We start from the raw sequence: 13,155 nt of genomic DNA on the forward strand, positions 1-13,155 counted from the left end.
AAAAAAATAAAGTAATAAAATGAATTAAGAAATATGTTTAAATTTCTTTTCTCACTCAGAAATAATTTCATTGGATGAAATGTGACCAATCATCTTTCATAAGGATTTATTCACACAAAAATATAATAGAATGGATAACAGGAAGTACAAAGGGCAAATTGTGTTAAAGAAATTAAAGACAGTCTTTCTAATATTTCATTTAATAATCTAATAATTCCACTTCATACTCTTTGAACATAATAATCACAGTGCCTAATCACGTGACTTTTTTGTGATCTGATTGGCGAACAAAACCAATATTACAGACGGTCAAGGATTGTATTATCTACTTTTTTTTCATATTTTTTTAACATTTCACTATTTTATGGCATGAGGTATTTAGCTCCTTCATTATTGTAAGTAATCTATAAATAGAATGTTTTAGGAACAAATTAGAAATTTTCTCGTGATGTGAAACCACGTGTTTGAACGATCAGAGTGAATACACGCGGTTCCATTTTACGAAAAATACAACAAAAAACAAACTGTTTATTTTTTCTATAAAAAGGCTTACTGCGTTACTCATTATAATATATAAAAGCTATACTTTATCCCATAAGAAAAGTAAAATATTTAAAGGTTATGACAGAAAATACTACACAGACCGTCTTGTGACAAAAACCACGTGGTTGTGGCATGTTGCAGAAAGTTTTGGTGATTATGGTGTTAAGTCAATAGACATTTTTTCTATAATTTGTATAAGTATTTGTACATGAGATTTATTCATAATATAAGTTTTACAAAATGTATGTTGTAAATGCTTGATGGTTACAAACACCTCGCAACGGTCATTACTTTCAGTGTTTTTTTTTATTTAAAGTTTATGCTCTATGTACAAAAAAAAAAACAGAGAGAAAAATGAACAAGAATGTTCCGTAAATAACGAAAGTATTGAATGAACGCCATTTTTTGTTGACATGATATACCTATCGTCATGTGAGCTAAAGTGATGGCAGTGTTTAAGCTAGCAAAGCGTGACGTCACCGGTGCTACACTGGTGTCCGTCAGTTTTAGATTTGTGCCCATAGTACTCACGTAAAGAGGATTTTTTTTTTAAGTTTACTTCAACAAATTGTCAGCTAATAAAATATTTTTTGAATTGTATTTACTTTTTAATAATTAATTGCCGCTTACAAAGTTCACTTGATATGTGAGTTTTGTGATTTTTAAGTGACTTCTGTCGCCGTGAGTCGCATTGTTTCAGTTTGGTGCGTAGATGTTTGAACAGCTTCAATGAAGCTAAAATAGACTTCGAAAATGGGTTTTAAAAACAACAAATTCTAGCCAACATAGCATGATTGCAAAGTAGTTGATACAAACGTAATGTTTTAGTCATGTACGTCCACTCATAAATGATTGTCCCCATATTAGACACTATTTTAAATGTTGTAAAACGCTGCTTAAATATCTTGTTGCACTTGTTGCGGAGGGACCACACATTTTTCGTCAAAACTGAAAATTTATTCTTAGATAAGCTACCTTTAAAAATACATTTACATTTAAACATGTATTCCCACATCTCTATAAAAGGAGATTGCTTCTATTATTTAAGACATATGGATCTTACACTTACAGGAAACATGTTCGTGTTGGTTAGTTTGTTCTCGTTGATTTTCGTCTTAAATGCCGAAGATGCTTCAAATTTGCAAAATTTGCAAATTTGTAGCAAATTTGATTGTGAATATAATGTACTGCTTAAATTGATACAACTTGAAACTACTGTAGCTGACTTAACAGGAAAACTTAAGGGTGAGAATTGATTTGATTATTTTTTACATTTTAACGTTTATATATGTAACAAAGGAAAAAACTGTCATCATTAAATCAATGTTTTTTCTTTGTTTTTTGTTGTTGTTTATATTACCACAAAATATCAGAAATGGAAAAAATAAAGAAAAGAAATCAAAAGAATTTAGTGTCATATGTCACATAAAAATGATTACATTGTAACTAATTAGTATTTTAAATTATCATTTTTTTACTTTAAATAAGTATGGTTTTAAATTATTAAATGCAATTTTCTGATTTCATTGTATTACAAAATTTTATTATTTATAATATAAATCTATTATATTCCACTTAGATCTTTATCAATATATTTAAGCAATATTTCATAAGAATATCCCTAATATGATACATTTCTATTGTTTTTATCAATTTTTGAAAAACTTCTGGTAAATGTGCCCATTGTAGACCAATCCACTTTAAAAGCAAAAATATAATAATGGCGATAGCGTTAAATCAATTGAGGCTATAATTATCAATTTTAAAATCATGAGGTAAAAAATATTGCGATATTAAAGGTTATCGTAAAAATAGAAAGTGTTTAAAAATATTTTGACGTATAGATAATTCTAATCTTTATTTTAGATGCTCAAAGTACTGTAACCGAATTGAATAAAACGATTTCAACAAACGAGAAATCCACTGACGGTACAACTTACATTCGCTGGGGTCGTACCACTTGTCCAGATAAAGCCTTTCTTGTGTACAAAGGCTATGTCGCCGGATCACATTATACCCACAGCGGAACTGGTTCAAACCCCTTATGTCTACCAGAAAACCCGGATTATGACAAGACTACAGCTGGTTTTCAAACTGCAGGTAGGATATATGGAGCTGAATATGAAACAAACTCGTATCCAAACTGGAAATACCTTCACAACCATGAAATCCCATGTGCAGTTTGCCGAATACCACGTAACAACGTTCTTATGGTGCCAGGAAAAGACCGTTGTCATGACGACTATATTTTAGAATACAAAGGCTATCTTATGGCGGCACGCTATAGTCATTCTGCATCCGAATTTGTTTGTGTTGATGGGAATCCTGAAACTATAGAGGGAACTTATCAGGATATGAACGGGAGACTGTTTTATTTTGTCGAAGGGGAATGTGGTTCACTACGATGTGATCCATACAAAAATGGATTGGAGCTGACATGCGCTGTGTGCTCGTTTTCACCTAATGCAAAGTCGACAAACCTTCAACCATATGTCTAGACGGCTAAACAGGCAGATAAATTTCTCTTTCGAGTAAAGAGTATTTTAGTAGAATATCCGATACCTTTTTAACAAATCTAAAGCTTTGTATTGAATTAATCACATATTGTAGTATATGTACTTGAATAAAAACGACATAATAATTTCTAATATATATCAAAAGTATGATGAATAAAAGGAATTGTGAATAATACGATAGTGAAAATAAGCACATGAAAATAGGTAGGACTTCAATAAGCAATTGAATAAGAACCTCTAATGATAAATAATCACTTAGAGGTGTATTGTGTTGAAACACGAACCAGAACTTCTACTATTAACAAAGATTTTGTTTATTTTGTTATCCGTGTAAACTTCCTCTTATATTTCGAAATTACTATGAATAAACCCTCAAATAATCAAAGCAAAGAAGGCGCTGAATTTGTTTTGGCAGATGAAGCTTGTGAGATTACACACCAATTTGTTTGTATAGTGTCACCAATACTGTTTCCAGTGTTATAACTATAGTAAATTGGCTATAAGACTAATTGCAACACTGATATTCAATTCAATGTTTATTTGGCGTAAACAATTAATAAATAAAATAAGAAAATAAAAAACCATGAGATTAGTTGCCTTAACTGGGATTTGAACTCCAGACCTCTCGCTTCCAAAGCGAGCTTGTAAATCCCTCGACCACGGAGAAATTATCAGATAACTGCCTGAAGAAAACCATTTTATTTTAAATTAGGGTTTGTAACCCTTATTAATTTCGAGATATTTTGTTCACGGTAAACCTGTTGTTTAACACTGATGGAAATAATCATGGAGCTTAATATAAGTATGTATATCTATAAGAATAACACAATATTGGAAATATTCGACCAATCGGGAACTATTTTTTCTTTACGAAAATTAATGCGCCTGTCATTTGACAATCTTTACGCTGTGATCTCCCCCTTAATTTTTCGGCGTAAGGGTACAAATAAAGGGAAGTAACCGCTTCGAGGAGTATGGACTACTTTCGGTATTTGCAAATAAGCACATCAGGGTCTGAAATTTCGCTACCATTATTTGTTTTGGTCTGACGACCCAAACAAATAAAAACAAACGTATTTGAAGAGTTCCCATTCACAGTGAATGAATGTGAAAAAGTGTATGTACTGCTTAAATAAAGAGAGTAATTTTTCTGACTTGCCTCTCCTTATAAAACTTTCTTAAAAAGTTTGATTATGGCGAATGGTAACTTTTAAGTTCAAATGAACTATTTCCCCTACACGTGAACTTTATAACGTTTAAGTAACGAGTTCAGATCATAATAGATGCTTAACACGTGAAGAAAGTATCGCTGAATGTGATTTTTTGTCATAAAAGAAGCAAAACGTAAACAAGGTACATGTAGTATTTTGACTTTCATACAAAATATCAAATCACTATATATGTACTAATTGCCAAAACCCAACAGGAGCAAAGGAAGACTCAGGTATTTGGCCAAATTGGCGAAAGTGAAACTTTTTGGAAACTATAACAGGACACCATGAATAAAAAGCTTTAGAGAGATGAAAAAGAAATCATTTCTGAGGCATAATGGGCCTTTAATCAAATTATAGAAACACATCGTCTGTGACAATAAGACAAATATAATATCTAAAAAAGAGGGGTGTGGGGTGAGAAAAGCAAATCGAAAACGTAACCAAGATTGATTTCAGATTTCATTTCAATGAGAAGAAAACATTTGGCTTGTTTACAAAATAGCAGTTTGACTGCCAATACTTAAATAACATTACAAAACTTGAGAAAATAATGTCACCTACCACAAGCATCTTTCCCCCTTAAGAGAAGCTACGACCAAAAAGTCGATTATTCCTTGTAAAATATTCAAATTTTCATCAGTCGAAAAATAAGAGTCACTTCACATATACAAAGTCGAAAATGGAAATTATTTTGCTATATACATGTATTAGTTTGAAGAAAATATATGGCAGCTGATTTGAGCTTTGTCGTATTTTCGCTCCATGGGGCGCCAGACGAAAATACGATAAAGTGTGATTATTCATTTTACTAGCCGATTATCATCTTCCGGTCCAACTTTGTCTTGTATTAACCTCTGAATTATTATATATCATTATATAATTTAACTGCAATCTTATTGATCCAAACAGTAGCAACCGTCATATTCACAGGTTGAGTATCATATTTACTGACTGAATTCGATTTTCCCAATCTAAAAATAGATTGAGGCTCATATTCATTTACCAAATATCGTAGGCTGTTAATTACGCGTGCGCCTAAAAAATAATTGTTGCGTTTTGTTGACACGTGTGTTCTTTTTTCTGGGCTTCAATGGTTCGGGCAAAGTTGTATTAAGCTGTAATCTCTATGATTTTTTTTTTTAAATCTTAGTTATTCATATAATACATGTAAAATAATTATTGACTAGTGAACCAATGAATATGGTGTGATATTCACCGGTGACCGAGCCGATGTGTCATCTGCCGGTGGATATGATATCATATTCAATGGCTCACAAGTCAATAATTGTAAAATAAGCATCGTACATATCCCGTAACGCAGGAGTGTTGAATAAACAGAACTTCCGAAAATGTACAGCTTTTTAGGGAAAACGACCAAACAGGTCGATATTCTAAAATCCAATTGAAAGAAATAAAGAAGCTGATTTAACACTCAGGATAAATGTATCTATTAAAGTCTCAGCTCTATTAGAGTCTTAGCTTTTTGTGTCAGTTGTGAAAAAATGACCTGGCTACAGAATTTACGTCGAATTTTGTGTTTTGACGATATTAATCAGTGCAATCAATATAACCCAAAATATTTGCCAAACGACTGTACCTTCAAATAATACTGAAAGAAAGCAGATCAATTTTAGTTATTTTTTATGAGATTACAACGAATATGGCGAATTAAGCAACAATTAATCAGGTTTCTTTACAAAAGGTTAATGAATCACATTTCAATGAGCTTTATCTGCTTTCATTTAGTATTACATGACGCCAGAAGTTGGGCAAATGTTTCAGGTATTCATAAAAACAAAAACAATGAAGTATGCGTCCTTGTACTATTTAACATACGAACCCAAAAAGTTGCTTTCAATTCGGTGGTTGTATTGTCATTTTCACGAATGATCATTAGAAGCGAATATTTTCTTTGTTGTATTAGTTAATAAGGTATGAAGCCGTATACGCTAAATCATTTCATTCAATATAATTTAGCATAAAATGGCTCTCCGTTTAATAACCGTGTTGTACGTTACAATATATTTGGTTTGCACAGTTCTATGTGACTTAATGCACAATTTTTGATATAAAAGTCGATAATTGAAGTATATCGAATCAAAGTCAAACAACTTTTCTGCAATTTTCTTTCCTTATTACATTTTAGTGACAGAATATAAAACAAAATACTTGTTTATTTGATTGTTGTTTTGTCAATTTTGTGTTTAACGATATTAGTAAGTGCAATCAATATAACCCTAGACATTTTCCAAACGTCTATACATTCCAATAATACTGAAAGGAGCCAGATTAATTTTAGTTCTATGTCAATATGTAAAGCATTTTACTAATAATTACTTTCATAAAGTATTGTTGTGTGTAAAATGACACGTGTACATGTAGGTGGTATTAGGCGTCGATATTTTTTACTAATTCATTACATACTCGATCATGTTTTGATATCAACGATTTGCTGAACAGAAACACATAAAAATCGACAGACTAGAATCCAGGCTAGGTGGTATCTAGAAGACTGAATATCATGGGTGAAATTGATAATGAGGGGGGGGGGGTAATGTTATTTTTGTAAATCTGTTACTATGGCAACAATAACTTTAACGAGGATAATGTCGCACTGGTGTCACAGGACCAATACAGTCACTCAGTAAAGATGAGCACAGCATGATAAGTCTTGAATTGCAAGTTAAGTCACCAGATTGGTTTCGATTTGCAAGTTAAGTCACCAGATTGAATGGAATTTCAAGTTAAGTCACCAGATTGGTTTGGAATTTCAACTTAAGTCACCAGATTGGTTTGGAATTGCACCAGATTGGTATGGAATTTCAACAAATGTCAGCAGATTGGTTTGGAATTGCGACTTAAGTCACCGGATTGGTTTGGACCTGCAACGTAAGCAATTGGTTTGGTTTGGAATTGCAACTTTAGTCACCAGATTGGTTTGGAATCGCTACTTAAATTACCAGATTAAACATTTTCCCAGAACCTTCAACAAACCATTAAAATGGAGTCCTAGCAACCCGGAAGGACATAATCCGCAATTATATATTTGCACAGTTTTTCTTCAAACAAAATTACAACAGCATTTCTCCAAACAAAATACTTTATTACCACATGATTTCAAAAACAAAAACACACTTGTATCACAGAGCACAATGAGATACCTGCCACAAAATGCAGCTAAAATAAATAGAAAGCAATGAAGTTATTGAAGATGTCACTTGACAAAAATAAATCGAAAAGCCCATCTACACTGAAAAGCCCATCTACACTGAAAAAAGTAAACACCAACAACTGTTGATTTACATTCTTGCATCATATATTGTAAGATTAATTCTATTTTCATTACTTACAAGTACTTCTGCAAAAATGGACTTATTAATTTTAAATTCTGTAAAATAACTTGATAAAAGACTCTCATATAATTAGACATATCAAAACAATTGTAACACAATATAATAAGTAAATCTAACGCAACTAAAGTGATCTTTTCGACCTTATTTTTGAACTCAACTTAAATCTGACTGTTATGGCAAAAATCTTCAAAAAGCTGTATTAATTTCAGCTTAGTGTCTATATATTCAAGTAGCATATTGAAAACGGTGAAAATACTTATTATATCTAACTGAAATGCATGAAAATCAAATATTATGACATATCATAAACAAAAAATGAAATATGGTCACTTTGAAATAAAATTTATTTTGTCATGGTTAAAAGAAAATCTGTAATTGTTAAACTTCTTTATAACAGCAGACAGGTTCTGAAATGAATGATACTGAATAGATCTCACTGATACAACTCAGTGATAATATAAACTGGCAACAGTTCTACTTGTATGATTACACGTTTAAATTTTTAATATAGATTATATTTTCAAAACTGTATTTAAATTTGTAACAACCATGCTCATTGGATAATGTCAACGTTAAATTATCAATGTACATGTTTGTGTCAAATACATCTCAATTTTCTATCAATTAAATCAAATCAATTTTGTGTCTAGTACTGTAATTTAGTTTAGACAGGTAACGTGGAGATATCTATACCCGATCGACGTGGAACGTGTTATATAACCTTACAGCTGTTTATATTAGGCCATATAACCAGTAAATACTTTTATTAATTAAACATTCTAAAAATTTACAAGCCACTCTACTAAACTTATGATGATAATTGACTATAAATTCACACTGAATAAATTAATATCTTTAAAAGGAGACAATCTTTAAAGTGATAAATCTATATTAATACACTACCCACAGTGTAATGCAACATCAGAATGACTGAATCAAACTGATATTTTCTACATTACTGTTTATCAGAAATAGTAATAAATAAAGCATTACCAATCAAGCAAGTCCAATTGACAGCATGTACTTGTAGCAAATTTTAACTTTCCTATAACAAAATTAATATCATTACAACACAGTACAAATAACAAACACATGAAATTGTGAAATTTCTTTCCCTTCAAATAGCTCCTGTACATATGAAGCATGGTTGAATCAGGCTAGGTATCCATGTGAAATGACCTTATTAACCACTAGTTACTGATAATTTTGGAAAAAGTATGGGATCTGATTCACATTCAGAATATATCAAGTCACAAAAACATATGTTATTTTGCAGTGAATCATGAATAGCTGTCTTGACTTTGGAATAATAGAATGTAGAAATTACAGCATTTTTGTTGTAATGTTGACTTAGTGATTCAAATGATTTTTTTGTCCAATAGGATTGCAGTATTTCAGATGAATTGTGACATATTTACTTTGGTAAAACAACAAACTATTAATCAGTCTAGTTAATTGACTGTTTATAAAAAATTTTCAAACACTAAATTTATCAAGTGTAAATACAAGTAAGCATTTACCAATATAAATCGGTCGAACAGTTGTGCTGTTCTTGACCAATATAATTATGTAAATGCTTACTAATAAACACTAACCAATACTAAATATAAAATTAAATATATGTTGGTTTTTAGATTTCACTTCATAATTTACAAGAACTAAAACATCAAAAGCATGTTATGAATTTTTAATTTGTGGGCTATACACCAACTATAAATATATGTATTCGGCAGTCAAAAGTTAACATGACCAAGTCAAAATCTACTCTAACAAGAACAGACCTGAAACTGATGTACTTAACAAACAAAGTATATACACATAATATGTTCCCCTGGAATGCTTAAAGACTTGAGTTTTACTTCCGATGACCTGTCGTGACAAATGTAACTAAAACTTTTTTTTTACTATAAAAGATCGACAACAAACCAAATATTTTAGTAAAATATAAACCAGTAAGATCATAAAAAATTTTAACAACGTCCGAGAACTTCAATAATGTACATGTTAACTTTAAGACAAAGCACTGTTTTTATATTAATATTACAATTTATGCAGGACCTTACATATTGTAGCATTAGTGGTAGCTTTATTTCGAATGAAGCAAACAAAAGTTCATGTGAGCAAAACTGTATCCTGATGGGCCTTCAAACACAAGCTAAACTTGAAAATTATTCACAAGTTTTAGTTTTAGCAAAAATAATATTAAATTAATTTCAGAATAGATTTGGGTTATATCTATAGTCAAGAATAGCTTCCAACATTTACATCAAAAATTAGATAAAAATCATCATTAAACTCATAGCGAATCATCAAAACATGAACAAATGGCTAAAATAACATGTATTCATTATGCTTAATTAAAAAAGAGTCAGTATTTCCACAACTTCAATTGCCATTTTTCTATATAATGTTCTCTGTCACTTTCTATTATAATCTTGAACAAAATTTCGATAAAAATCCATCCTTAGAATTCTATTTTTATAATTTTCGAAGTTTCCAGTTCCTAAAAGCTGTTATCAAGGTCCGAGATCTCCCCGTCAGAATTAAATGACTGTACTTCATCTGATTCATCAGTTCCGTCCGACGTCATTTCCTCCTCGCCTGTCAGAGCGACACGGGCGTAATCATCTGTGTCTATAGATTTACAGAAATGTATGGCGTATTTGAGCTTCTCCTTAAGAACCAGCTTGCACGAGTATCGAGGCATTTTCAGCAAGAAAAAGCAGGTATAGCTCTCTGGCAAGAAATGGTCTGGTGGATGATACTTGTCTAATACCTATAAAAAACATCATAAAAGGGTCAGTTTATATAATACAAATTTCTTACTGCAATAAATAAAAGTCAAATGATAAAACAAAATTCAAATACTGTTTTACTAAACTTGAGAAGCAAACATTGTTAAAGACTAAATAGACACAGAAATCTTGTTTAACCTAGGACCAAGATAACGTGTGATAAATGTGAAATGATCTGCATCTGTCTTGTGTGCAGCAGACTGTCTGATTCCAAATTAATAATCAAATGAGTTGTCTCTTTTCCTGAACCTTATCCAATAAATACATGCACTTAAACATGTATTTTAAACAAATATAGATTTTGTGGGGAAAAAAATATAACCAATTCCTCAAAAGTTTCCTTGTCTTCAATTTTTTTTTACAATAACACTTGTTTTTTTTTCAAGTATACTGCATAGTTCTTTATAGAACAGACAATGACACAGAGAAGTTTGATTTATTTTCTTCAACAAAAAAAGCTTACTGCCAATAAAGAATTTCCATATTCATTTACCTGTAGGACAAAGTCCCTGCCTCTGAAGTCAGCTATGGTACGAGGCAGTCTTGTCCGTCCCCAGACAAACCTTAGAAACAATGACCTCTCAGCATTAGAGAACTCTTCCATCACCTCCCAGAACCACTGAACTAATGGAGCTGTGGCATCCACGCCCTTGTACGTGGCCACAGATTTCAGAAGATTTAGAGGGATATCTGGGCTTCCACAAACCTATAAAAAAACACACCTTGATGATAAATTTACCAAAGTAAATTCAATTTGATCAGCATTTATCTAGCTGTGTACTTAAAATATTACTTTTGTTCAAATGAATATCAATATAAGTTAGCCACGCGGAAATATTGGCGAATTATGTGAATTGACGAAATGGACCAAATTGACCAACTGTAGTGAGGTGCAAACTGTATGAATCCAACAGGCTTAACCATCCAGACACACAGGTCAATTTTTCAGCTTTACTGCTGGAAGAATATAAAGTCAAACCCGTGTTAAAGAAGACCTCTGAATAAAGATGTAAATAAAAGCCACTTTTTCTTTGATAAAATGGAGTGGTTACCTCTAAGTAAGACCACTTGTCAAAAACAACCCATGTTTTATCTTTTCTTTAGATGGCCTTTATTCACAGGGTTGACTGTATCAAAAGCCCCTTCTATACATACAGGGTAGAATTAACAATCTTTTGTATAATAAAAGATCAAAACTAACACGAAGAATTCATGGAGCATAGCGGAATTCTAACATATAAATGTGAAAGGTGAACTATATCTAGAAAACATACCATGGTTTCTTTCTCTAAGCCGGTGAACAGTGACAGTAGTGGTACAGGGACTACTTTACTCATTCCCTCTCTCACCCATTTTACCTGGTCATCAAACTCATGTAACCTGCCAATAAGAAAGTTATATTAACATCATGTTTGAAATGGTACAATAAATTTTATATCATCAGGTCAATTCCTCTGTACCTGACCTTGATGAGGTTAACATTATTAGGAGTATATAAACAAATTTATGATGTAATCTAAATTGACCTAATACTTTGTGAACAATAACATAAGATTTAGAATTTCTTTTGAGACTGGCTTAATGATGAATATACAGTGTAAATTGTATTTTTTTTTGCTTCTCCTTTTCCAGTAAAAGAATGAAGCTACCGTGATCTTTATATAATCTATGAAACAAAAGTCAGAACATCTTTATTTGTCTAGTACTTAAATGTATGATTGTTTACAGCATATTTTAATAAATTTCATCACATATTCTAACATTAAGTTCACTGTGTAGTTTACTGTATATTTTAACATAAAGTATGATAATTCATGGCATATTTTAACACAAAACAATGAAATGTTTAAAACAGTTACCTGTAGTTCATTGCTAGTCGGATATATTCTGATTTATTTTCTGGGGTGATCTTGCCATACTTGTTACTAAGGTGTATTTCCTGACCGTTAGAACTGGGTACACTGAACGGCATATCTGCTCGCCTTAAATCTACCTCATCCATCTCCTTAATACACATTAGACCTGCATATGTGTAATGAAGATATAGTTTATATTTATGAAAATATAGTTTATATCTATGAAGATATAGTTTATATCTCATCTTGACACAAGAAACACACGCAGTAATAAGCAGCTAATGGAAAATATTATACAAGTTTAACTGAACAGTTCTATGATCATGATAATAATAAGACATTTCCTTTTTTCAATTTTTGTATCCGAAACATTAGGCCTGACCTTTCAAAAACTACTCCGGTGAATATTCAATATTATCTCACTGACAAATTTTGAATATATACATGCAATGAAATGTATTTAACATTCAAAATATTTTTTTTTCCATTTTCCCTAACTGATTTAAATCCTACATTTTTACACTTCCGAGCTATACCTTGAGTTAAATGTATTACAATACACTAATAAATTCTCAATCTTGCACTCAGTTACATAATATGTTAGTGAAATTTTACACTGAGAACAGTTTCTATACCTGGTACAAAATCTTTATCCACCTCGGTCAGATCACCTATGGTAAGGGGCATTCCTGCACACTGTTTCCATAGTGGCTCTGCTAGGTTTATACTGAGAGGGCTTCCACTACGGATAGCAATACCTATCAAAATACCTGTAATATATACAAACATAACGTTTCAACCTGTTGTCCAAGACCATAACATGGAGGTAACCTGGGAAAAATGAAAGCCAGATATATAACTTAAAATAAGATCAAGGC

At 31.5% G+C, this 13,155-nt stretch overlaps 2 protein-coding genes across 3 annotated transcripts in view; one reads left to right on the forward strand and one right to left on the reverse strand.

The window, feature by feature from the left end:
* The first annotated feature begins 1,578 nt into the window (after positions 1-1,578).
* On the forward strand, positions 1,579-3,191 carry LOC132759399 (uncharacterized). Its single transcript, XM_060751166.1, has 2 exons — positions 1,579-1,788; positions 2,410-3,191. The coding sequence occupies exons 1-2, from the start codon at positions 1,596-1,598 to the stop codon at positions 3,039-3,041; spliced, it is 825 nt and encodes a 274-aa protein (XP_060607149.1). The 5' UTR covers positions 1,579-1,595; the 3' UTR covers positions 3,042-3,191.
* A 6,634-nt stretch (positions 3,192-9,825) lies between these two features.
* Positions 9,826-13,155, reverse strand: part of LOC132759401 (E3 ubiquitin-protein ligase HERC2-like) — a 33,287-nt gene continuing 29,957 nt past the window's right edge. For both annotated transcript variants that reach the window (XM_060751169.1, XM_060751168.1), the window contains exons 42-46: positions 12,913-13,047; positions 12,281-12,443; positions 11,696-11,801; positions 10,915-11,127; positions 9,826-10,402 (exon numbers count right to left, since the gene is read on the reverse strand). In XM_060751169.1, the coding sequence (XP_060607152.1) occupies positions 10,130-10,402; positions 10,915-11,127; positions 11,696-11,801; positions 12,281-12,443; positions 12,913-13,047 (890 nt within the window). In that variant the 3' untranslated portion in view covers positions 9,826-10,129. The remainder of the gene's footprint in view (positions 10,403-10,914; positions 11,128-11,695; positions 11,802-12,280; positions 12,444-12,912; positions 13,048-13,155) is intronic.

This window comes from Ruditapes philippinarum, unplaced genomic scaffold, assembly GCF_026571515.1.
Source record: "Ruditapes philippinarum isolate M1 unplaced genomic scaffold, ASM2657151v2 ctg3430_1_1_1_1, whole genome shotgun sequence".
In the NCBI taxonomy this organism is placed as follows: domain Eukaryota; kingdom Metazoa; phylum Mollusca; class Bivalvia; order Venerida; family Veneridae; genus Ruditapes; species Ruditapes philippinarum.